Here is a 27,577-nt window from a genome sequence, read left to right as displayed (position 1 = left end):
AAATCTTATTTGTTTAAAGTTTTAACCACTGCCATATATGCTTGGTTAGGGTATTTATTAGCAAGATATAGGCTAGTAGTAGATTTTACTTATATTAACTTGCACTTAATTAAAATAAATTAGTGTTTTAAACTTCTTAGCTCAATTATATTACGACCTAATTAATCACCGACTAAAATTTTATCATGCTCAATTTAATTAGTAAAAAAATATATTAAGCTCTAAAACTTTAAAAATTCGGAAATTAACATTTAGAAATATTACGAAATAATATAAACTATGTTATTTTTACTAATAAAAATAAGAATAATTATTGTGTTACACATATAAGTATATTATATATTGAATCCATTTATATAAGTCCTGTTGATTTATATTATATGTCGAATAAATTTTTATACGTGATGAATTTCATCAATTCAATTATTGAATTTCACATTTTATTATATGAAATAATTTATTTTTATGTATATTATAATTAAAAAAAAAAACAAAACAAGAATATTAGACTATAAATATATTGATTATTTTTCCAAAATTTGGTAAGCTTGATTTTATATTTGGTGTAAATGGATAATTCTTTTATATAGATATATGTGTATGTGTGTGACTTGCTATTTTTTTCGTCTTCTTATATACATAGATTGTGTTTTTTTTTTCTTTTTTTTTGTTTATACAAAATTTTATAGGGTGAGTATTGAATTAATTCTCTATGTTTGGACGTAATCCTATTTTAATCTTTTAAATTTAAAGTGTCATATTTAAATCTAAGAAAAGTTTTATTTAGTTTTAATATAGTCTCGCGTTGAGGTTAAAGTTAAATAATTAACATGATGCTATACGTGACAGCAGTGCAAAAATAAGTTCGATGATCTAGAGAGCAAGTGCAAGTTTGAAAAACACAAAATCAACAATGGATGCATCAATACATCTATTTATCATTCTCCTTACAATTTGAATGGAATATTTTCTATAGAATTAAGGAGAATGATAAATAAATATATTAATATATCTATTATATTTTTTATTTTGTACTTTTAGAACTTGTACTTGTTCTTTAAATAATCGACATTGTTCTTGCACTGCTGTTACGTAGAACATTTTATTAATTATTTAATTTTGACCTCAGAGTGAGACTACATTAAAATTAAATGAAACTTTTTTAGATTTAAACAAGATACTTTAAATTTTAATGATAAAAATAGAATTACACCCAAACATAAAGAATTAATTTAGTACTTTAACTTTTATAATTTTTTTCTCTAAAAATTTATGTGTAAGTTTCATAATTTTTTGTGTTATTTTTAGAATTTTTTTTCCCAAAAATAACCTTTTAAAAAATTAATTGAAATTGATTACAAGACATTTATTCACACACAACATCTCTGCCAATATATAATTAAAGGTGAAAATTTAGGTGCAGTCGACTTCATGTGAAGTTGATAGTTAAGAGCCGTTAGATGAAAATTTAATCAAATCAATCAAATCATCTAACGGTTCTCAGTTATCAACTTCACGTGAAGTCGACTGCACGTGAGTTTTCACTATAATTAAATACTATACGTTATGAGAAAGAAAAATAATATGTGCACTACTTTCTTTTTGTATATTTTTTGTATAGTATAAAAAATAAAATTTTTATCTTCTTTTGTGTGTGTATATATATATTCTTTCAGAAATGAGCACCAGTAGATGTGGTTAACATCACAAATCATGATTAAGATCATAAATCACAAAAGATAACGATTCGTTGTTTGAGGATCAAGATTAGTACTACATGCCCAATCGTAATATATAGTAGTATAGTATTTGACAAGTTTTCTTTATTCTTATGCCCAATCTAATATACTCTTCACTGTCCCTCTCCAATTAATCACGAAAAAAGCGAGACACACGTGAATAATATTATATAAATATATTTTAAGTGTTAATTAGGCACTATAAATAAACCATCAAATCAATTATACATATAAAATGTATATTAAAATATATATATATTAAAAATAAATTAAATAACATATTTATTTAATATAAATATATAATAATTTATTTATTGATTGATTTTTTACATATGCATGTCATTTTTGTTAAAAAAAAAACTCTTAATGCTGAGATAGGTACCAAAATCTTGACTTGTTACTAAATCTACAATGGTTTTGGATCTTGTAAATTTAATTATTTTCTAAATTTGTTTTTGTCTTAACCCGTATTCACAAAAATATCTCACAGATTTATTTATACTTTATTTTTCTGATCTTAAAAGATTATAATATTATCAATTAAGAAAATAACAATATCTCCTTGATATTATGTGCGTTAATGAGAATTAATTATTAAAAAACATTAACTTATATAACATTTAAGGTCAATAACCAAATCTTTTTTTAAATAAACAAATATATTCTTGAATTATTTTCTATAAATATATTTTCTGTCTACTTCACATAGTTTTTCTCACTGATTCATTTTCTTGTATAAGCATAACAAAAAAGAAAAATTGTTGTTACAACTTGCAAGTCATTAATTTACTATCGATAAATCTTCTAATTTTTAATTTAACTCCTTTTACCAACTAAAACAAAGATTTATCAACTCAAAACCTCTCTTGGATTAAAAAAAAATGATGATATTCACCATAAAAATGATTTATAAAAAAAAATCAGATGCAGTTAACTTAATATAAAATTAATTTAATTTGAAGTTGATAGTTGTAAATTGTTAAATAATTTGATAAGTTTAAATAAATTATTATCTAATGAATTTTAACTATTAATTTTATATAAAATTAACTACATATAAATTTTTACTAAAAAAACAATATTTACCGAATAATCAAAAGAATTAAATAGTACGATATTTCTTAAGAATAATTTTTTTAAAACAATAAACTTTACAACTTGATGTAAAATTAATAATTAAAAATGGATAAATAATTTAATAAATTTAAATTTTTAAATATCATCTTCATACAAAAGCCAGGGGCAATTGAGTTTCTACTTTGTAAGTTAAAAAAATAACAATATTGAGTGAGTAATGAAAAGAGTTAAGTAGTAGTGTAGTGGGGTATTTTTGAAGAATGATTTATCAAGTGTTCCGACGCCAACTTAAGAAAGAACGAATATCCGGAGTTTTCCCAATTGAGATTGACACAAAACAAACACTTCCTTCTCAACTCAACAACCAGCTACGCTTCTCTTCCCTTTCTTCACTTCCACTGCCGTGAGTGGCGAGTGGCAGTATTGTAATAATGGAGAAAAAACAGGGCTTCTTTTCAGCAGTTCGGGGCCTATCCCCCGCAAGGACAAGGTCTTCACGCTCCAAGAGCCCCATTCGGGCTTCATCTCCTATCTCCTCTCTCCTCCGCCGCCGTCGAACCACCAAGCACCACCACGCTCCCCCCTCCGACATCTCCCTCTCCAGATCGGGAACCCTCAGACCCCTCGAAGCCCTCTCGCCTTTGAAAGAAGGCCCCGACGCCACCGATTCCCGCGAATATTCCCGAGGAGGAGAGGGACGCTGGGGACATTGGATGAGGACTCAGTCGGTTTCGGCGTCCGCCTCCTCGTCTTCTCACGGCGGCGCGTGTAAGAGCTCCGATCTGAGGTTGTTGCTTGGGGTGTTGGGTGCGCCACTCGCTCCGGTTCATGTTTGCACCACCGACCCTTTCCCTCACCTCAGCATTAAGGACATTCCCATTGTTAGTTTCTCTCTCTATAACTAACTCGTAACTAACTCAACTCCACTTTCACGATCACGCAAAATTTTCTTGTTATATGGACAGATCAACAAGGTTTTTCGAGTTGATAAATATTTTATTATTATTTTTTGCTGTTATGTTCTTTTCTCAGTTCTTCAAAACAGAGAATTACAACATTTTACAGTACACAGAATTCAGTATGTGTGCTACAAAGGAAACTAAGGCTTGAGTATAATTAGGAAATTGAAAGCAAAGCATTGTGGTGTAATTTTGTGTCATTTGATGTGTGCCTGTGTGGATTAGAGACAGAATTGGAGAGGGAAGAGGGTCATTTGATCTTATGATGTTTTCTATTCGTCCATTTTAGTTAGGTGGTTGAAGTATGACATGATTCTAATTTGTGTGTTGCTGTTACAGGAGACTTCTTCGGCTCAATACATATTGCAGCAGTATATTGCTGCTTCAGGGGGGCAAAAGCTTCAGAATTCCATCAACAATGCGTATGCCATGGGAAAGGTCAGGATGGTAGCCTCTGAGTTTGAGACTGCTCAGAAGGTTATGCGCAGTCGCAATTCCTCTAAAGCCACAGAATCTGGTGGCTTTGTCTTGTGGCAGATGAATCCGGACATGTGGTATGTTGAGCTTGCTCTGGGTGGCAGTAAGGTTCATGCTGGTTGCAATGGGAAACTTGTGTGGCGGCACACACCCTGGCTAGGTGCACATGCGGCAAAAGGACCAGTGAGGCCTTTGCGACGGGCGCTTCAGGTTAAGTTACCTGCTCTATTCAATAGGGTCTTGCTCTTGTCTATGGATGTATTTTTTTGTGTTCCTTTGGAAAAAAAAAAGTACTTTCTTTGACAAATGAAATTGCTTTCTGATTCCATGTTCTACTTGGATGAGATTTGCAACAAAATCAGAGTTGGAAAATAATCAGTTTTTCTCCTTGTTTTTGGAGATCATTATGAGTTGTTTGTTAAAACTATACTCTTCTTAAGAGTCACTTCTGAATATTTTCACAGAAGTACTTATTCCAAGTTTATCCAAGCGCACCCTATAATTCAGAGTTTTGTCTGTTTTCAGGGCCTTGACCCAAGAACAACCGCAAGCATGTTTGTTAATGCAAGATGCATTGGGGAGAAGAAGATTAACGATGAGGACTGTTTCATCCTCAAGCTTTGTGCTGATCCCTCGACATTAAAATCCAGGAGCGAAGGTCCAGCAGAGATCATAAGGCATGTTTTATTCGGGTACTTCAGCCAGAAAACAGGACTTCTTGTTCACTTGGAAGACTCCCATCTGACTCGCATTCAAAACAACGGAGGCGACGCTGTCTATTGGGAGACCACAATAAATTCATTCCTTGATGATTATAGGCCTGTTGAGGGGATTATGATTGCTCACTCGGGTCGTTCGGTAGTGACGCTTTTCAGATTTGGAGAAACAGCAATGAGTCACACTAAAACTAAGATGGAAGAAGTATGGACAATTGAGGAAGTCGCATTCAATGTGCCCGGCCTTTCAGTGGACTGTTTCATTCCTCCTTCAGAGCTAAGATTCGCTTCTCTGAGTGAAGCCTGCGAGCTCCCTCAAGGCCAGAGAGCAAAGACTGCAGCGGCCACATACCATGCCAAAGTATCTCAAATACAAAAATCACATGGAAGCAATGTGAATAATAACATTAACTGGACAGTGGATGTTTAGCGAAGAAGTTGTTTCCGGATTAGCCTAGGTTTCTAATGGCTGACAAATCGCTGCAGGTGAACCGGTAAGATTGCGGCGGGGTTGTTCGAGGGTTTTCTGCTGTTGATCATTGCCTCATCTAAAATTGTAAATAGGAAATGACCAGTCACGGATCCGAAAAGGGCAAAAACTTTAATACTATGGGTTTATGGTGGATGATTATGAGCATCAAGGTCTGTTTTTTACCCACTTGTTTTCCCATAAGTATGAACCTGAGAATCTGCTGATAATTATATAAGCTGCAATTGCTTTTAGAGTAACTCTTTTTTCTTTTTCATTTTTTTCCTGTGAAAGCGTTGAAACACGATGCTTGAAGATCACAGTTATAACCTAGATTTAATCACTGACACAGTTTTGCATGAGTTTCAAGGCTAGAATAGCATATTGTTAGTGTATCCCTAAAGCAATTTCAGAAGAACTATTAAATGTGTCTAATGTTGATTTTTATCCTATGAATTTAAAAAACCAATTAGCTAGAGCTGGTAGAAGTTAATGTTATTCTTAGGATATGATCTATGCTCTATGCCGTTAAGGACTTTATATATTTTGACAATGTACCACAATGTTGTTAGATGCAACAATTGCAATTGTAACAGTTGTTAGGATCCCTTACATTATTTGAACTATTTGTTTCTTGGTGTTTTTATTTGGGAGAAAAGAAAGTTGATGTTTTAAATCATGTAACTTAAGGGGCTTTTGTGTTGCAGTTTTGACACTATGATTAGTCTCTATCCTTTTTGCCACTGATAGCACCAAAACATGAAATCATGAATGCTTGTGAACGTGCTTCCAATGTTCATAGATCACTGTACAGTATCTTTGAATTTGTTGATGATGTGAAATTTTTTTCCCTTTTTTCTTTTTGGGTGGAAATAGGACTGTTTTAAAGTCATAAAGAGTTTCATGTATTTATTTAGTTTGCCTTTTGTATTTTCCCCATATGATCAAAATAACTTTTATAGCATAAAGTTCTGTACATATGACCAAACATACTTAACTTTTAAGGGATTAACAATCACTACTCTTTTACCAAACAAGTTAATATCTGAGGATTTTAATAAGATTACTGGTAATTTAGTAATTAGGTTGTCAAAAAAAAGAATTAATATCTTTTAAATTATATAGTGTAGTTCTTAGAAGATTATTGGTAATTAATATAAATATTATCCCATGTTACTTGGCAAGAAATGAATTTTAGGTGAGAAAATGAATGGCGACCTAAATATTTGGTGAAGAAGGGAACCAAAGCGAAAAAGGTGGTGTTTGCTTTGTCTTTTTCTTGATGATTGCTTGAGTCTTCAATTTTCAAACAAGGTAATAATTTGTGATGGGGCACCCCTCTGACGAAGCACACAGCTCCAAACGTTGTAAAGCCAATAATGGTAATAATCGTTGCCAATTGCCAATGCCAAACGCGTTTACTTTGTCAACGGTTTCTCAGAGATAGAGTCACTTCCCAATCATTTCTTTGCCATAGATTTTTACAGCTTTGAAGAGTTGGAGTATATTGGGACTCTTCTTATTAGTTTTTGAAATAGTCTAATTAGCTTTTGAAAGATCTAATTAAATTCGTCTTTCATAAATTTAGTCAGTTATATTAATTTTTTTGTCATTTTTGTTTATAACATTGTCAGAATTTGTTTATGTGATATGTTAAGTAACACTATAATATATATCTAGTAGTTTTAATTGACTGTTAATATGATAAATTTATGAAATTAGATTAAATTAATTTTAAATTGAGAGATTTCAGTGTTTCAAGTTCTCTCTTCAATTAGATTTTAATTTTATAAATTTATCATGTTAATATTCAATTAGGATTCTTAAATGTATGTTGTGGTATCACTTAATAATATGCTATATTAGTAAACTTTGATGTCATCAATAAAAGAAATAATGAAAAGACTAACGTGATTAACTTAAAATTTTTAAAAGATGAATTTGATAAAAAAAATATTTGAAGACAAATTTAAAAAACGAATGACATTTTAAGATCGAATTAACCATTTACTTTCATTATATAGATTTGTTTGGACCATTCACCATTTGCCTTTAGTCTACCATATTTATTTGATTGGGGGAGGGGGAAGGGAAGTTACTTTTAGCTTTTATCTCAGTCTTTCGAAGGAAAACAAATATATGTTGTCCTTCTAAATTCTAATAGGTAAATTTCAAAATACAGGTGATTTAAACTAAGAGTATTTATGGATTAGATTTGATCTATATATCTGCAATTCGCACACTAATAGGATTAGATTTGATCCGCATACTAATAGGATTGGATTGTGAATTTTATGTATCCGATCCACGTATACGTGAATCTAAATAAATAAATAAATAAATATTATTTTTATGTTTTATTTTAAGTTTTAACTAATAATTATCATATATATGTTGTGTTATTTTAATTTTAAGGTTAAGTACTTTTGTCGTCCTTAAGGTTTAGGGTCAAAATCAAAATCGTCTCCGACCTTTTTTGTATTAAAATCATTCTCAACGTCACAAAACGTTATAAAATTATCATTTTTTACCCTAAAAAGATAGATTTACCCTTACAAAAATAAATTTTAAAATTAAAAAATACAAAAAATAAATTATAAAATTAAAAATTATAAAATAAAAAAATTAAACCACATTCTCCTTCTCCATTCCAGATCCCACCATCATCTTCAGTCTACTCCTCCTTCATCAACATCCTCTCATCTCTCTCATCTATTCCTAAAAAGACACCCACGTAGCTGCGCTGCCAGCCTCCCAACCGATGCCGACGAGCTTCCATCCGTAGCAAACCGCCGTCTGTCAACTCGCCGGCAACGACGACCACAGCCACCACGAAGGGAGTCTCGAGCGCCGTCAACCAAGTGCTGCACGTTCTCCATACCTCTTTGCTGGTGACGACGATCACGGCCTCACGAACGGAATTTCGAGTGCCGTTGTTACTCCGCGCAACCAAAGCTCTCGACCCCTGACCCTATGTCGTCCGTTCCTCCCGACGAAGCAATTGAGGGTATCTCCTCACCGCAAAAGACGACGTCAACAACCACGCAAAGGTAGTCCGTCTCTTCCTCGTGCCCAACCACAGCCTCCATCAGCCCTAAATCTTCTGTTTGTGTTCTGTTTGTTGTTTTCCTTTTTTTACCCCCTGTTTGTTCTGTTTGTTGTTTTCCTGTTTATTTTGTTTGTGTCTGGTAATGAGAGATGAAGGTAGAGGTGTGGGTGATTTGGTGCGCATGGTGGTGGGTGGATGAAGTAAGTAACAACTTTTGATATCCAATCTAATTTGCAAATGTGCAGATCGGATCAGATTCAAATTTCTAATGAGTATCGAATCCGGAAGAGATGGTTAAAGAACATAAACCCTCATCTATCTGTGCTAACTTACGTTGGTGCATTCATCCCTAATTTAAACAAAAATAATCCCAACTAAACATACCCAAAATAAATTGAACTACACCCTAAATAAGAGGTATTTTTTATGGTTTCTAGAGCTGGACTTTGAAAAATGTCCATTACTTTGGAAATGGTATCATTTCATCCAGCCCAAATTTCAAATTTGTAGAAAAGTGGACCTTCTTTTGTCGTCAAAAAAAATGGAAAAGTCGTTGATCCAAAAAGAAAATGGCTCATAATACATTTTATTTTAAACAAACTTTTTGTAATTTTTTCCAACTTAATTTTTGTCACTTAATATACTACGTTAGTAAATTTTTTACGTCATGAATTAAAAAAAAATAAAAAAATAAACGTGATTAATTTAAAATTTTTAAAAAATAAATTTAATTAATTTTTTTAATTATTTTAAAATTAAAAAATAAACAATCTTTTAAAAATGAATTTAAGTATTTACTCTCCTTGTATACTTGTTTGGACCATTTACCATTTATTTTTAGCCTAACTCTTTAGTCTACCATATTTATTTATTGGGGGGTGGGTTGTTGGTGGTTTAGGAAGTTACTTTTTGCTTTTATCTCTGTCATTTGAAGGAAAACAAATATTTGTTCTCCTTCTAAATTCTAATAGATAAATTTTAAAAGGTGATTATTATGGTGTTTAAAAGGTGATATCTAAGTTATCAAAAAAGTTAAAATTTAATATTTAATTTAAAATATATAAAAGATAATTTTTAAAATTTAAAATTTATTACAAAAAATAAGTTAGACAAAATTAAATAATATTATATATTTACGTCTTTTTATAAACTAAGTTTAACTAAATTAAATAATAAAACTTAAAATAATACTAATTATAACTAATTTTTATTATGCTATACCAACCTAATTGAATTTGATTAATAAAAAAATTAAATATATAATATTATTTGATGAAATTTAGACGCTAACTCAAGCACAATAGAAATGGCCATTTCAAAATACAGGTAATTTAAACAAAAATGATCCCAATTAAAGAGATCCAAAATGAATTGAAATACACCCTAAATAAGAGCTGTTTTTTTTTCTATGGTTTCTATGGGCTGGACTTTGAAAAGTGTCCATTACTTTGGAAATGGTATCATTTTATCTATAGCCCAAATTTGTAGAAAAGTGGTCCTTCTCTTCTCGTCAGAAAATGAAAAGTCCTTGATCCAAAAAAAATATGGCTCATAATAGATTTTATTTTAAAGAAACTTTTTGTAACCTTTTCCAACTTAAAAGAAAATTTGTCAATCCAATATATTTATTATTCTCACATGCTAGTATCTTAGTATAGTTTTATTGAACATTTTTCTATTTTTAATTTTTAATTAATGCAAAGAGCTATATAAGCAAAAGAGTATTTATACTATAAATTAGTTATTAAATATCAATAGTTGGTAAAGAAATTATATTTAATTTTTAGTTTTTCTTTTTTACGGAAACTGATTAGTTGTATGTGAATAATAGTTCAATAATTATTTTAACATTTTAGATTTTTATTTAATGTTGTGATAAAAATGATTATTAGAAATACCAAAAATAAAGAATGATTATGTTCTAGGATGTTCTCTATTTTTTAGATAGGTTCCGTGTACAATTTCTCCATCCCCACTAATTACTAATTTACTATGGACTATGGTCAATCATTAATGTGAAGTTATCAACTTAGTCGTATGTATGTATGTCATGGCACTTGTCATCAAATAAAACAATTCAAACCAAGATTATGTTACTATATATTAATATTATTTTGCCATCGTTTCTTCTAAATCATAGTACTATATATATATATATCTGAATGAATCATGAATGTAAATATCAAACAATCAAAGTTGCCACCACTTGCTTAAAACCGAAGCCATCTTTTCTTACCCTTAATTAAATCTTGATCTCCAAAAATAAAATAATATGAGCTGGTGGTGGGAAAGATGTACTGGAGGTGCTGCCAAGGTAAGTTCAAATTAAATGACATTAATGTGTTGTTTTCCTTTGTTATATGTTCTTTGTTTTATTTTCCTAAACATTAAAATTGCTTTAATGATTTAAATATTTAACTATATCGATCTCTAACATGCATTCATATGTTGGTTTTTGTATGCAGAATATATCCAATGAAATAGACGAATCATCACAAAACTTGCAAAATGTGGCATTGATTATAGGCGTGACGGGCATTGTAGGCAATAGTCTAGCCGAAATTCTCTCTCTCCAAAACACACCAGGTGGTCCATGGAAGGTTTACGGCGTAGCGCGGCGTAATCGACCGGCATGGAACACCAACCGCCCTGTTCACTATATTCAATGCGACATCTCGAACCCAAACGACGTCGCGTTGAAGCTCTCACCGCTAACTGACGTCACACACATATTTTATGTCTCATGGACCAGCAAGTCCACTGAGGCCCAAAATATTGAAGTCAACGGGTCCATGTTCCGCAACGTCCTCAACGCTCTAATTCCAAACGCTCCCAATCTTCGCCACGTGTCTCTCCAAACAGGAACCAAACACTATCTAGGGCCCTTTGAGCTTTTCGGAAAGGTCAAGCCGAACGAGCCCCCTTTCACTGAGGACTTACCACGTGTCAATGCACCAAACTTTTACTACACCCAAGAGGACATATTGTTTGAAATGGCCCAAAAGAAAAAAGGCCTAACATGGTTTATAAATAGGCCACAAGTTATCTTTGGATTTTCACCGTATAGCCTGATGAATCTTATCGGAACCCTTTGTGTTTACGCGGCTATTTGTAAACACGAAGGCGTTCCGTTAACTTTCCCAGGAACCAAAGCTGCATGGGAGTGTTACTCACCGGCTTCAGATGCCAATTTGATTGCGGAGCAGCACGTGTGGGGTGCAGTGGACGCACGTGCGAGAAACGAAGCGTTTAACATTAGTAACGGTGACGTGTTTAGGTGGAAGCATTTGTGGAAGGTGTTGGCAGAGAAGTTTGGGATTGAGGAGTATGGGTTTGTTGAGGGTTCGAGTTTGAGGTTGTCGGAATTGATGAAAGACAAAGGTGGTGTTTGGGATGAGATTGTGAAGAAGAATAATTTGCAAGCTACTAAGCTTGAAGATGTTGGTGATTGGTGGTTTGCGGATATTATATTGGGAATGGAGGCTGTTTTGGATAACATGAACAAAGCCAAAGAACATGGTTTTTTGGGATTTAGGGACTCCAAGAAATCATTTATAACTTGGATAGAAAGGACCAAAGCTTACAAAATTGTACCATGAATATAATAAGAGCAACAATAATAATTGGCACCAACACGAATCTAGTCTTGCCACACTTACGTGATGTAAATTAAATGTGCCTATACCAAAATAAATGTGTCTGTGTTAGTTGTAAAATAAGTAAGGGATTTTTTTGTTTGGTGACTAAATAAGTAAGGGATTGAAGTCTGATGGGATGGCTTTTGCTTAATTATTATGCTAATAAACATTTTTATGTGACTTTTCACTTGTTTGTTATATATTTTGGTGAATTAATAAAGAGTAATATTAAAGAATCAATTTTTTTAATTGCAAACAAAAAATGTTAATTGCACACAAAACGTCACTTTTTAATTTAGATGTGGTTGGAGAATGGTGTAGAAGGTAATTATAGAGTGTATAGGTGTTTTACACAACTGTGGTGTCAGGAACAAAAATCGGACTGTCCGATTTTTGAGAACACAAATCGGACCCTCCGATTTGTATTTTAAAACTTAAATAAATTTGGGATACACAAATCGGACCTCTGATTTGTGTATTCCAAATTTTTTTTAATTTTAAAACATAAATCGGAGAATCGATTACCTTCGCCAAAATTTAAATTCTCTTCCACACTAATTAAGACTGTTCGATTAGTAGGTTTAATTTTTTTTACAAAGAAATTGGATGGTCCAATTTCTTCATCTCTTGTTTCTGAAAAAGTTGTTCCACATCCATGTCTAGTACCCACATTCTTCACAACAACGTACAACACACATGCTTTTCATATTCCAAAAAAATGAGCCACAAAACATTAAATATCATATTAGCAAGGTTCTGAAAATTGAATCGATTATCGAACTGCTCTAGCTACTGGTTCACTAGTTCATAGGTTCAACCGGTTTGACCGTAGTTGAACCAAAAAAACTATTTTATAATAAAATAAAAAATAAAATATAAATAAACACATTAAAACATAAATATAGTCTAATACAAATATACAATGCACAAGTTAAAGATAGAAAATATTGTCTTAATGTAACTAAGTCAAAAAGTAAAACAAATTGATAGTATTGCACAGCAAACACAACAGGACCTGAAAGGCTGAAACAAAAACACAACAGCTGAAACAAAAAAAAATCCAACACAGAGGAGGGGCAGCAAGTCGGCAGAGATCGAGAGCAGGGACGGTGCAACCAAACAATGAACAAAACTAAAAAAACTTTGAATCAGTAACATAGTGCAAATTCAAGAAACTTTAATAAAATTTAACTATACAAACAGACAATAAAGCATTAATAGAGTTATAAATCTAAAATTTATCATCAAATATAATCAGTGAGCAAAGCCAATCAATCAAGCATTGACTGGGCATTCAAGAAAAAGAAAGAATCAAAAAGAATATTTAAATCACAGCAACAACACAACAACACCAATTGAAACATTTAAAAAGAAGGCAGCCAAAAAGAATATCTAAAAATCACCAAGGTTGAAAACAATAATTTGATCTCAACGAATTAAAAGCTAAGCTTCCAAGAAAGTGAAGAATACCCAAACTAAAGAACCTTCAATCACAGTTTAAACCAAAATTCAGAATCCCCTCAAATTAAAGCAGCAAGCAACTTGAAAATCAAAGAACCAAAAAATAATTTCCAAATAAAAGATTCAGATCACCAATCCTAACCAGAAATAAAATCAAATTCCAATAACAAAGAAATCTAGAAGCCTAGAACAGAGCAGAGCAGATCCTGAGGAAGAGGTGGAACAGCGCTGACTGGTGAAACAGAGCTGGCGCCGGCGATGGTAACAAGTGAAGTAACAACAACAAAGTTCACAGCTTAACTAACAATAATTATTCATCCATACCTAAACTTTACCAGCAATCCAATAACAATACATACCTAAACATTACCAGCAATCCAATAACAATACAAAGTTCACAGTTCTGAATCAGTAACTTAGTTCAGTTAAAACAGGCAAACAATTATTCAATCAATATATCATGGTTCTGAAAACCGGACTGGACCGGCCAGTTCAACAGAGAACCGGTTACCAGGCCGGTCCAGTTAATCCCAAAAATGTCTGCAAAAAACCGGTGAAAAAACTGGTCGAACCGGTAGTTAACCGATGAACCGGTCAAATTGGCCGGGTTTTTAACGGTTTTTTCACAATGGATAAAAAAAAACTAAACGAGCCCAACCCATTTACTGGCTGACCCGGTAACTCAATTACCCAACCCCTTATGCAAACAGCGAGACCCAGTTCCTTCATTCACCAGCCACCACACCTCAACGCTAATTTCTCTTCCAAGTTCCACTACACTAGCCTCATCTTCTTCTGCGATCTCCTCCCAGATAGGTTCCATAATCCCATGCGCCAGAGAAGTCCGCTTGCTTCTTCTCTGCAACGATGTAGCTGCCGTTTGCTCATCTCGATTTTCGGAGCACTGCACCACTGGTGCCGCAGATCAGATCTAGTGGAGTCGCGTTCATCATCTCCATCACTGCAGCCGCGTTCCCTTTTCCTTTTGTAGAGGCGTCGACCGTGACGCTGCTACTAGCATCGTTAGCGACATCACCACTGAAGATTGGAGATGGTAGTGGAGCACCCTCAATCTCCTCCTTCTTCTGCCTCTTTTCGCCAGGCGCCATCGCAGCTGCGTGCAATCGCCATATCCTTTTGCTTGCCTGTTGTTGTGTTAACTTTGCGAGTTGGTATCGCAATTGGATCTGCGATTAGATTAAATTCTCCTTCCTCTGTTTCTTCATCATCTAACAAAATTGAGCTATGATCTCTTATTTCTTCTTGTTGCTGAGGTTTTATTGATATGTGGAAGTACTGAATTTGAGTTTCTGATACTGTATTTAGTTAATTTTTAATTCTTACTGCCTCTCTTGATTAAAAGAAACGACAATTGTGATAATATTTGATACGGTTCTACTGGAGACAGGGACATCCTCTGTTTAATGGTTCCTCCTTCTTATGGTTGCTGCATATGGAAGCTGTAACAATCAATTGCCATGGCAATGTATTATTCAATGAATCTAAGATTAAGATGGTCTTATGAAAGGAACAAATGTTTGGTTAACAAATCTTCTGCTCTTAAGAAAACTCAATTTATTGTTATTATATATTGAATTTTTTTATAATTTTATTGTATATTTTAACTAAATCGATTCAACCCCTGTTGAACTTCGATTGGACCATCAAACCATTGAACCAGCCACTTGACCGGTTCAATGACCGGTCCGGTTCTCGCAACCTTGCAATATATCACTATATTAGTTCACACTTCACAGTTCACAAAAAAACAATTATTCAATCACTATATCACAATATTAGTTCACATTTGAATGACTTGAATCAGAGTTCACAGAGCTTCACTATTTCAGTAAATCATAAATTTAGAGTTGATAGAGCTTCACTATATCAGAGTTTAATCATAAATTCATAGTTAATAAAAAAAACCTAGAAAACATGGAAGAGACTGTGGTTGCGGAGAGAGACAGAGACACCGAGAGACAGAGACAGAGACACAGAGTGACCAAGGAAGACAGAGACACCGAGAGGCACTGAGGGAGACAGAGCATGCAAGAGTGCTGGAGCAGACGGTGGCTTCGAAGGTTGCGATGGCTGCTGCGCGATGGAGGCTTCGAAGGTTGGGCGACGGAGGCTTCGATGGTTGCGATGGCTGTTGCGCGATCGAGGGGAAGTGAGCGCGCAGACGGTGGCTGTTCGAAGGAACGACGGCGGCGGCACGAGGCGGTGGCTGGACGGAGGTGAGGGGCGCTCTGGAGCTCGATGAGATTGAAACGGCGCTCTGGAGTCTGGAATGCTAGATCTGGCACGGGAGGATGCAGTTAAGGCTTGCTAATTGCCTCAGTGAGTGGAACGGCGACGTTTGGTTGCCCATTCAAAAAATCGGTCGGGTCACAGGTTAGACCGACTGGTTCCCGACCGATTCACCGGTTCAATTGCAGTTTCTGAAATTTACGGTTTTTACATATGTTCAAACCGTTTTTTTCAACAATTCACGGTCCAACCGATTTGACCGATCAGTTCGAACCGATTTTTCAGAACCTTGCATATTAGACATTATATATTAGTATATAAATATATATTATTAAATTTATTTTTAATATGTATTTTATATTTTAATTATTTAATATATATTTTATACGGGTAACTAATTTTTTATTTATACTTAATATAATTATTTATGAACTAAACTATCTTTTGTATTTGTTGTGTTTGGTTTCTATTCCATAACAACAGGAGACAAAGGCATAGAAACAGTAAGTTCTGACACAAACTTTTGAATTAGCATTTAGAACGAGAATATGTTGTACAAAGAAGAGAAGAAGAAAGACATTGGAAATACAATTTCATTAATCAGTTCAAACCCTTCCTCTCAATTCACATCTTTGCATAGACATCATTTTTTGTTTTTTAATATTACATGTATGTTCTGCACTCATTTATTCTTTTTGGAGAAACATTCAGTATGTGTTTGGATTACAGTTTGTAAACGAAAGTTTGTATAAAATTGATTTTGTAAACTTGATTTTGATAAAAAGTAAGTTTGTGTTAAAGTGATTTATGTTTGGTAATTTTTGTATCAAAATTGATTATAGTAAAATAAATATTGTTTGGCTTATACTATTCAAAATCACTTTTAGATAAAAAATTACTAAAATAGACCTCAACTTAAATAATTTTTTATATTATTCTATCATTTTAATTTAGATATTTAAATAGATCTTATTAGTTAATTTTATAGTAAAATTAATATTTACTTACTAAAATAAAAATAATATATAAAAATAGATAAAATATATTTTTAAATAATTTAGAATCCAACGTTTATGATTTTATTATTATCTATGATTAATTTTTTATTTAATTTATTTTTTTAATAAAAGCATAATCTATATTATAAAAAATTACACTAAAACATAATATATGAAAATTAAAATTATAAAAGAGAATACTAAAAATAATAAAAAATTAAATATTTGCTTTATAGTAATTGAAACAAATTTAAAAATTTTTGATGATCTTTTTATATAGTATATTTTTACTACTCTTTTTTTAGTATACTATAATTTTTACTATTATTATTATTTACAGATAAATTTTTGTTTAATTTACTTTACCTAATAGAATCAATAAATCATATTATAAAAAGATAATAACAAACATAATACACAAATTACAATTATAAAAATGTATAATATCAAACAAACAGTTGAAAAAAAATAAAAAATAGAAAAATAGAGCTCATATAAATAAAAATAACAAAATTTTATAAATAATATAATAACATACATAAAGGATAAAGTTGGTAAAAGATAAATACATGGTTAGTATCCATGGCTAAAAGCCCGTTAGGAGAACGCAGAAGCTAAAAATAGTTGCTTCTTGTAAACGTTGGTTTTGGTAGCAAAATCACTTCTGCGTTAATGGAAAAAAAGTTTGCCAAACCAAAAATTGAAGCTTTCAAGAAGTCTAAACGTGCTTCTTCTCTTCCAACGAATTTCCCAAACACACCCTCAGAACTCCATAAGTGACACAAGTTTTACTAATTGATGATGTTGCTGAAAATTCTAATCAAGACAACATCATCACTAGTGATAATAATTCAGAAAATGTTTTTGTCATACTACTAAAATCAATTAGGATTAGGCTTTAATCAAGGTAGCAATTCTAAATAGAAACATAACAATTAAAGTCAATTCAGTTTCTATTTCTGTTTGGTAATTTGATGAAGAGATAAGCAAGGCATGCATCAATTCTGTTAGAACGCAGTTCTATGTTCAATATAAAGATTTTAGGTCTTGTTCTTTCTGAAATACTAAAATATAGAATAGTAAATATAATGGATTATAAAAGCTAGCTATTATAAAAGAGTTTAAAATCTTACAAAACTATTTTTATGATGTTTAGTTTCATATGTGAAGTTTTTATTTTAAGTATTACTCTCCTAAAACTCATAATAAAGCCTTTTCATTAAAATCAAGGTTTTGAAAATTGAACCGGTCATCGAACCACTCTAACTACTGGTCAACTAGTTCATAGGTTCAACCGGTTTGATTGTGGTTGAACTGAAAAAACTATTTTATAATAAAATAAAAAATAAAATATAAATAAACACATTAAAACATAATTATAGTCTAATATAAATATACAATGCACAAGTTAAAGATAGAAAATATTGTCTTAACGTAGTTAAGTCAAAAAGTAAAACAAATTATTAGTATTGCACAACAAACACAACAGGACCTAAAAGGCTGAAACAAAAACACAACAGCTGAAACAAAAAAAAAATCCAACACAGAGGAGGGGCAGCAAGTCGGCAAAGATCGAGAGCAGGGACGGTACAACCAAACAATGAACAAAACTCAAACAACTTTGAATCAGTAACATAGTGCAAATTCAAGAAACTTTAATAAAATTTAACTATACAAACAAACAATAAAGCAGTAATAGAATTATAAATCTAAGATTTATCATCAAATATAATCAGTGAGCAAAGCCAGTCAATCAAGCATTGACTGGGCATTCGAGAAAAAGAAAGAATAAAAAAGAACATTTAAATTACAGCAACAACACAACAACACCAATTGAAACATTTAAAAAGAAAGCAACAAAAAAGAATATCTAAAAATCACCAAAGTTGAAAACAATAATTTAATCTCAACGAATTAAAAGCTAAGTTTCTAGAAAAGTGAAGAATACCCAAACCAAAGAACTTTCAATCACAATTTAAACGAAAATTCAGAATCCCCTCAAATTGAAGCAGCAAGCAACTTGAAAATCAAAGAACCAAAAAATAATTTCCAAATAAAAGTTTCAGATCACCAATCCTAACCAGAAATAAAATCAAATTTCAATAACAAAGAAATCTAGAAGCCTAGAACAGAGCAGAGCATATCCTGAGGAAGAGGGGGAACAGCGCTGACCGGTAAAATAGAGCTGGCGCCGACGATAGTAACAAGTGAAGTAACAACAACAAAGTTCACAGCTTAACTAACAATAATTATTCATCCATATCTAAACATTGCCAGTAATCCAATAACAATACATACCTAAACATTACCAGCAATCCAATAACAATACAATCCAATCCAATTATTCAATTGAAACAGGCAAACAGGCAATAACAATTCATTCCAATAACAATACTCCAATCCAATCCAATAACAATACAATCCAATCCAATAACAATACAAAGTTCACAATTCCTGACCGGTTCATCAGTTCAATTACAGTTTCTAAAATTTACAGTTTTTGCATATGTTCGAATCACTTTTTTCAACAATTCATGGTTTAACTGGTTCGATTAGTCGGTTCAAACTGGTTTTTAGAACCTTGATTAAAACTTGATACTTCGATAACGTTTTACTCGGTGACACTTGAGTTATATCTTTTTGTCGGTTAGAAACTTAGAACCTTCCATAAATAGCCTTTTAGAATTGGTTTGCTTTCACTAAAAGCACAAATATAATGAGCTACAAAATATTGGAAAAATAGTTATTACAAAAACTATTATAATTGAAAAATTCAAGTACTTATAAAATTTTGTCAGATGTTGATCTTTCCATATGAATTTTTCTTTTCTCTTTTCGGTATTGATTCCTGGAACCTCAAAACATCAATCCACAACAATATTGTGTGTTCCTTAGACATATTTACATATTTTTTTGGTCCGTGATTCATCATTTCATTCTGATCTTTTCACAATAATCCATATTTACATTCTTTGGTTTGGTCAATCCTTTTCTTATATACAAATTTTTTTTTTTTTTTTTTGGTTTAGTATACAAAAATATTATTATATTGGCTGATTTGGCTCCTTTGTTCTTGGTATAGTATTATATTGGATTATTAACTCTTTACTAATGGGCTTTTGGAATGAAAACATAGGCCCAAATAAGGCCCACAAAATGGGTCACCAAAAAAGAGGCCCACAAAATGGTCTTAGTATTGCTTTGGTGCTGATCGTTTTTGATTGCGCGCTGATCGACACAAATTCAAAGAAATGGCTCCAAGTCGCGCCGGTAGAGTACAGCACGCACAAATCGAACGGCAGGCGAACCGAAGCAGGTGACACAGCTCCGGAGGACACACAGCAGCTTCCTGATCTTCGCACGGAGGTTCGGTGATGATGGCGGATCAACAACGCCTTCATCTCAAGGAAGAAGAGGGTGCTGTAGGTTAGGTCGGGCCTGGGGGTTGGAGAGCTGAGCGGGTAGGGTTTATGGGTCTGGGCGAGTTCGGGTTCTGGGTCTAGGCCGGGTTAGCCTTTTGGCCCATGGCCATGTCCAAAAAAAAAAAAAGAAATGGCTCCAATTTACAGCTCTGTACGAAAAACACCAAACTCATTTCGTTGTAAGATGAAACGAAATGAAGCTCCAATCCTAACGAAATCAAAGCTTCATCAGAGAGAAAGAGAGAGTGTGCGTGTGTCCTTCTTAGTTATGGAGTTAGGTTTGAAGCTTTGTGTAGCACTGTGGCTTCTTCCTTCTTTGTGGTTTCTGCGAATTTGAGGTCTTCGAAAGTTTCGATCGGTTCCTCTTATTATTACTCACACAGGCTAGTTGCGACTACTCACTCCATTCATGTTGCTATTGTCATTCCCCATTTTGATTTTCGCTCAACCTGGTTAGAGTTTTGCAATTGGGTATTATGCTCTTCATGTGTTCGATGAATTTCCTCCGTGACACTTAGCTCTTTTGCATATTAATCAAATATCTCTATATTAGACATGCTATTACTAGTATATCAATGGGCACGTTTTTGAAAAATAATAAATTTTGAAATTAGTTGAGATGAAATTTGTTTATAACTTAACTAAGGAGTCTTGGTTCATGTCTTGAAAATAGCCAAAAAAAATTGTATTTTTTTATGGATTATTTATAAAAAAGGTATTTTAGTAAAATAAGTTGTGCACCAACTCAATAGATTATTATTCAGTGAATTTAAAAAAAATTACTTTTTTGTGCAAAACTAGTAGAAATGATCGGATTGCATTCTTCTATTAGGGAAGTTGGATAAAATTTCCATGGATTTGTGGTTGGAATTTACTTCATCAAATTACTATAAAATCTGAAGCAGGCCTCATTCCCTCATTCAAGCCACATACAATCATCCAAAGTTGGAAAAGATCTCGAGTTACATATGGCTTGTTCAGACACGTTTGTACTTGTTCATCCCAATGGATATATAAAAGACACTGTAGGTGGTGCAACCTTTCAAAGTTGGGATCTTTTTTTATGAATGTTGATACTGATCATCAAGAGTCTCTACTTGAGTTGAAGAATCTGATATTGGTGAAATTATTAACACAGCTGACGAGATATCAATAGGCATGGAACTAGAGCAAACTGGATGTCCTGATGTCCTGAAAATTGAGAATTTCAGTTTGAACGTCCAGAACTGGATACCACATCCACAAATTTTGTCAACAATTCTAGGGTATTCACTTTGAAAAATTGATGACGACAATGAAACAGAATTTATAAATCTTTATCATTGTTTATGACAAATGAATCATAATTCACATCATTGCGTAATACGAAAATCGAAATTTTATAGAGTAACTTCTCCACCCGTTTAGAGAAGCACATGAAATAATATTAGTCAACAACGCATGACAGATTTTTATACTACTATCATAATTGACAAAGATATTATTTGTTCAGCTAGATAGAATACAAGTTCACATAAAAATGATTATGCAATAAGATCCATCACAGGAGATTTAGTCTCAGCCAGTAAATTATCTAACAAATTTTGTATAAAATTTGCATCAGCTTAACAAGGAGATAAGAAAATTCAAGATTCCAGGAAGTGAGTGTGCTGGCCTGGGGGTAAAATAAATAAAATATAAATAATTTATAAAACCTAAAACTGCTTGAATCAATAGTACAAAAAACTAGATACCAAAACAAAAAAATAGAACAAAAAACTATTAGAAAATTTATAGGTAATTAATATTTTATATTTTTTTATATTTTTTATTAGATATTAATTAATTTTTTACTCTTTACTAAAATATTGATTTTAAATATTTTAAGAATATATTAAAATTAATTATAAAAGATTATAGTAATGTAAATTTATCTGGGAAAGAATAAAAAATTAAAATATTTATGAAAAAATATGCATGACATAGACAACTAGAATGCCAAACTTGTAAGTAAGGTAACTAAAAATATTTTTTATTTATTAAGATTGCATTTGTAAATTGTGATTTTAAGAGTAAAAAATATTCAACTCAATATTTTTTTCTATTTTTTTTAATAAATCTAATTGTTCATTTGTAAGCATGTATTTGACTATTTCTAAATCAGAACTAAATCAAATTTTAACTTGCAAAATTATCTTTTTTCTTTTTTTTTATCTTATTCAAATTTTAAATTTTATAATTTAAAAAATAAAAAATAGGTCAAAAGGGGGGAGGGGAGGAGTGCGGAATTTGCAAATCCAATTCCAATTCTGGGATCCCTAATCTTATCCTTCGACGCCGCCATGAACAACGATGATCGGGAGTTGTTGAACCCGGAAGCGGTGCTGTCAATCCCACTGAAGAAGACTGATCCGGTGGAGCTGTACCTTCCGTTACGTAACTTGATAGCCTCAAAATACTCGGAGAGCGATGCACAAAAAGTTGAAAGCGTTCTGGAAACCCTAAACAAATGCCGCAGCGACATGGTGGAGCGTAGAGGGGACCTCTCCCTTCCCATGCAACGTGACTGCCTCCTCCACTACTTCAGATGCCTTTCCATGGTTGAGCCACTCTTCACCTCTATCTCCTCCGACGCCGACCCCATTATCTTTGTTTGGTACGACGCCTTCAACCCTGAGCATCAGGATGGGGTCTCCTCACAGCGCAACGCCATCCAATTGGAGATGGCCGCTGTTGTCTTCAACCTTGGAGCCATCTGCAGCCAGATTGCTGCCTCTTGCGACCGTACCACCGCCCTTGGCCGTCACCTTGCAATGGAAGCCTTCAAAGTTGCCGCCAATTTCTTCTTCAAACTCTGGAAGGTTTTTGCCAAAGACGTGGTCTCTGCCACCCTCGATTTGACTCTCCTCTTCGCGGAGTTTCTGCACCTCCTCTTCTCTGCTCAGGCTTCCGAGCTCGAATTACGGGAACAACTCAACAACAACGACGCCAGTGACGCTCTCCAACAACACCGATGTGCCCTATCGTTTAGATCGGTCAGTCTTCACTCTTGATTGATTTTACATTTATTTTTCATTCAAATGATGATGATGAATTGATGATGATGATGATGATGTTTAGGTTTCTAAGCTTTATCGTAGAGCATATGCACTGATACCTACTGATTCGGCTGCACGGAAACATGTCCGCTCTTTTGACCAAACCTGGGTAACTCATCTTTACCAGAAGAAGAGATTCTTTGAGGCGGAGGCTCGTCAGAGGCAATCATCCATCCTACCCGAATCCGAGCTACCTGGAGTATACTCATCGGTCAAATCTTGTGCTCTTGATCATGATGCAGAATGTGTCACTGAGACATTAGTTAGAGGGATTTGCAGGCTCTCAAGGAAACACAAGCAATACCGAAACCGAAACGTAACACTAATGCACGTTGACCTCATCTCCGAGTACAATCCTTTCAAGATTATGAAGGATGGAAAGCTGGTGGCTTACCCATGGGACATGCCTCCTCCTTATCCAACAGATTGGCCAATCCTCTCATCTTCGTCCTTGGCGGATATTCTTGGATTCCCTCCTCTGAAGAAGAGTGAGCCCTTGAATTTCTATGAGTCCCTCCACAATTACTTTGTCCTCAAATACTCTGAGAGCGTGGCAAAGAGAGTAGAAGGCCTTCTCGAAATGCTACACAAATTGCGCATTGAGATGCTGCGTGATGACCTTTCTCTACCATTTCGCCGTGATTGCCTCATCCGTTATTTCAAATGCCTTTGCATGATTGAGCCTTTCTTCCCTATGAATGCCTCACCCAATCCACCTATCTTTGTTTGGTACAATGCCATCAACCCTCAACAGGACTCTTCTCAGCATAACATTCATTTGGAGAAGGCCTCTGTTCTCTTCAACCTGGGAGCCCTCTGCACCCGCATTGCTCTCTCCTGCGATCTCACCACCGCCCACGGCCGTCACCTTGCCATGGATGCCTTAAATGATGCTTCAAGTTGGTTCTCTCTACTGTCCACGTTTGAGTCTCCCAATGCATCTGGCACGATTGACTTGTCAGAACGCTACATCCATATGATAAGAAATCATTTTCCCGGCTTGAAATCGAAGTTTTGTTTTCCCCCATTATCTGGATATCCTGTATGTATGATCATCTACCTTTTCAGTTGATCTTTTCTTAGTACAATTGATTGATGTCAATCTTGATTTCTTAAATTGTTTGATTTAGATGATGCAGGCTTCAACTAATGATCCGTGGAGTGAAGTCACTCAAAAATTTCTTTTAGGGTATTGTAATGCTCACTCCCTGCTTCAATGGGTATGTGAAGCACCATGCTTAGATCTTCTCTCTGAGGTTAACCCTGTCAAGATTAAGGATGGAAATCTTGTGGCCAATGCCGCAACCTTAGAGGCACCAAATTTGGTATTAGAGAACACGAGCTTGTAGAACATTACTGTAGAGAAAAACTTTAGGAATTAACTGTGCTTCCAATGTTCATAGATCACTGTACAGTATCTTTGAATTTGTTGATGATGTGAATTTTTTCCCCTTTTTTCTTTTTTGGTGGAAATAGGACTGTTTTAAAGTCATAAAGAGTTTCATGTATTTATTTATTTTGCCTTTTATATTTTCCCCATATGATCAAAATAACTTTTATAGCATAAAGTTCTGTACATATGACCAAACATACTTAACTTTTTAAGGGATTAACAATCACTACTCTTTTACCAAACAAGTTAATATCTGAGGATTTTAATAAGATTACTGATAATTTAGTAATTAGGTTGTCAAAAAAAAAGAATTAATATCTTTTAAATTATATAGTGTAGTTCCTAGAAGATTATTGGTAATTAATATAAATATTATCCCATATTACTTGGCAAGAAATGAATTTTAGGTGAGAAAATGAATGGCGACCTAAATATTTGGTGAAGGGAACCAAAGCGAAAAATTCTTGATGATTGCTTGAGTCTTCAATTTTCAGACAAGGTAATAATTTGTGATGGGGCACCCCTCTGACGAAGCACACAGCTCCAAACTTTGTAAACAATGTAGAAGTGCGGTAGCAGATTTTAAATATGACAACTGTCTCTAGAGATTGACAAATTCTGATAGCTAGCAGGAAGTGAAACTGTCTTTTATTGTGGTCACGTATATTAGATTAAGTTAGCAGAAAATTGTAATTAATATCACTGATGTTTTTTTTTTGGTAAAATAAAGGGGCCTAAACCCAACACAAAAAATAAACTAACTGATTTGATTAGTGGGTCTGGAAACCTTCTAATCTTGTTCTATGAGAATCTCTAAATTTAGCTCAGGTTTATCAATAAAGTTATATTCAAATAGTTTGTTCAAACTATGTTTAGCCATCCAGTCAGCACAGATGTTGCCTCCCCTGAGAATATGCAGAACTCTAACTTCCCAAGGTTTCGCCAGCTGGTCTTGAACTTTTCTTAGAAGAGAATTATACTGACTATGAGATTCTCCTTTCTTGATCTGTTGGCAGACTTTTAGGGCATCTGTTTCAACAATAATTTTTCTTATCCCCAAGTCCCAAGCTGTTTGTAAACCATAAAAGATCCCCCACATCTCCGCTTGAAAGACTTGACTATTGCCAATCTTTTCCTAGAAACCTGCAACCCATTCTCCATTCCACGTTCTGATTAAACCACCACAACCAGCCACACTTCTCGCTTTTGAAACTGCACCATCAGTGTTTAATTTTACCCACCCAATAGGAGGAGGTGTCCATATGCCTTTCTGGCTTTTGGTTCTATTCATTGTACATTTCTAACTTCTTCTTTCATAGGCTTTCTTGTTGTTATTGAGGAAATTCTTAATCACTTCAACAGCATTCTTGGGTCTTATGTAAGGAGGAGAGAAAACCTCAAGATTTCTCCACTTCCATATCATCCAACAAGAGACAACAAACTCATCTATTCACTCATATGATGACTTACCAATGGAATTTTGCAAGTTTAATTCTATCCATTCATGAAAGTTGATATTAAAAAACAGGGCTGCAGCAGTGGGGTTGATGAGCTTCACCCATATAGTCGCAGCTCTTAGACAATCTCTTATCACATACAAGATAGTTTCAGGTTGATGCTGATAATGATGACAATTAGGATTGGTTTCCATCATAGAGGCTCTTCTTCTGGCTGTTAGAATTCTACCATGTAACAGTTGTCATATAAAAATTTTTATTCTCTCTGGCCCTTTCTATTTCCAAATTTACATCCATCTGTCTGTGTTATCATTCACATCCGACTCGGCAAGCATTTTATAAGCTGAAGAATATCACTGATGTTATTTAGTTAAAAACGGGGTTGACTTTGTTGGCCTTTTTTTCCTTTTACGTTTCTTAGATATAGATAAAGGGCCTTAGAAAAAAAAAGCCTCTATTGCCATGATAGTGGACATTAACACGAAAGGAAAGTTATACACCAAAAAAAATGATACACAAAAGAAAAGTTATAGAACGTGACAAAAAATAAAAGTTGCAGTATTGAAAATAATATGCACTTCCACCATTAGATTTGGATTGTTAGTCACCTCGTATCGTATACACCTAATTCCAGGGAAATATAAAAAGAGAAGATAGATAAGTGGATAAAAAATTAAGATTTATTAATTTTCAAGAGAAATATTTAATTTTAATTTTAATAAGAGATTGTCATATAATACATTTTGGTTATTAATTAGTAATATAATATAATTATATTTTAATTTTAATATTTTAATTTAATTTTAAAATATAATTAGAGAATGTGATGTTCCATATTTTGATTAGATGAAAGAATGAGAGAAACAGAGAAAAAAAAGATAGAGGAGAAAAATCTTTAATTTTGAAAAGATTTTATTTCAATTGCAATGATAGAATAACATATGATACATTTTGATTGTAAAATTAGTAAACTATAATAAAATTAGTGTATGTACCTGTGAGATGTACAGAAAATATTTATTTTTATTTATCTAAAGTTTATTGAATAAAAAAATATTATTTCATATGTTTAAACGGATATATAAACCCAAAAATGAATTAATTACTAGCGGGAGTACGTACTCCTCATCTAGTGCCCGACGCTCTGCTAGGGTTTCACTGCGCCGCCTCCATGGTTACACCTTTTTTTGTCTTTTCTTCGTCAAACTCTTTTCCATCTTCTTCTACTTTCTTTTCTTAATTTCTTTTCCACTTAGCTCCCTAATTTTCGTTTTCTCTCCCAATTCATTCCTCTTCTAATTCATTCCGTTTTCTAATTCACTCATTCCATATATCTTATTTCTCTTTGGAATCAGTAAATACCAATTCTGATTTTCTCTACATCATGAGCAACAA

At 33.3% G+C, this 27,577-nt stretch overlaps 3 protein-coding genes across 3 annotated transcripts; all 3 read left to right on the top strand.

The window, feature by feature from the left end:
• Window positions 1–3,081: 3,081 nt before the first annotated feature.
• LOC130936119 (uncharacterized) lies at window positions 3,082–5,697 on the top strand. Its single transcript, XM_057866118.1, has 3 exons — window positions 3,082–3,697; window positions 4,115–4,462; window positions 4,778–5,697. Exons 1-3 carry the CDS (start codon window positions 3,248–3,250, stop codon window positions 5,396–5,398), a joined length of 1,419 nt encoding a protein of 472 aa, XP_057722101.1. The 5' UTR covers window positions 3,082–3,247; the 3' UTR covers window positions 5,399–5,697.
• A 4,949-nt stretch (window positions 5,698–10,646) lies between these two features.
• LOC130935127 ((S)-8-oxocitronellyl enol synthase ISY1-like) lies at window positions 10,647–12,299 on the top strand. Its single transcript, XM_057864706.1, has 2 exons — window positions 10,647–10,800; window positions 10,952–12,299. Exons 1-2 carry the CDS (start codon window positions 10,759–10,761, stop codon window positions 12,083–12,085), a joined length of 1,176 nt encoding a protein of 391 aa, XP_057720689.1. The 5' UTR covers window positions 10,647–10,758; the 3' UTR covers window positions 12,086–12,299.
• A 10,213-nt stretch (window positions 12,300–22,512) lies between these two features.
• Window positions 22,513–24,848, top strand: LOC130935126 (uncharacterized). Its single transcript, XM_057864705.1, has 3 exons — window positions 22,513–23,269; window positions 23,355–24,374; window positions 24,472–24,848. The coding sequence occupies exons 1-3, from the start codon at window positions 22,577–22,579 to the stop codon at window positions 24,679–24,681; spliced, it is 1,923 nt and encodes a 640-aa protein (XP_057720688.1). The 5' UTR covers window positions 22,513–22,576; the 3' UTR covers window positions 24,682–24,848.
• Window positions 24,849–27,577: the final 2,729 nt, after the last annotated feature.

This window comes from Arachis stenosperma, chromosome 6, assembly GCF_014773155.1.
Source record: "Arachis stenosperma cultivar V10309 chromosome 6, arast.V10309.gnm1.PFL2, whole genome shotgun sequence".
Lineage (NCBI taxonomy): Eukaryota > Viridiplantae > Streptophyta > Magnoliopsida > Fabales > Fabaceae > Arachis > Arachis stenosperma.
The sequence above is the reverse complement of the archived record's forward strand: the minus strand, read 5'-3'. Positions and strand labels throughout refer to the sequence as shown.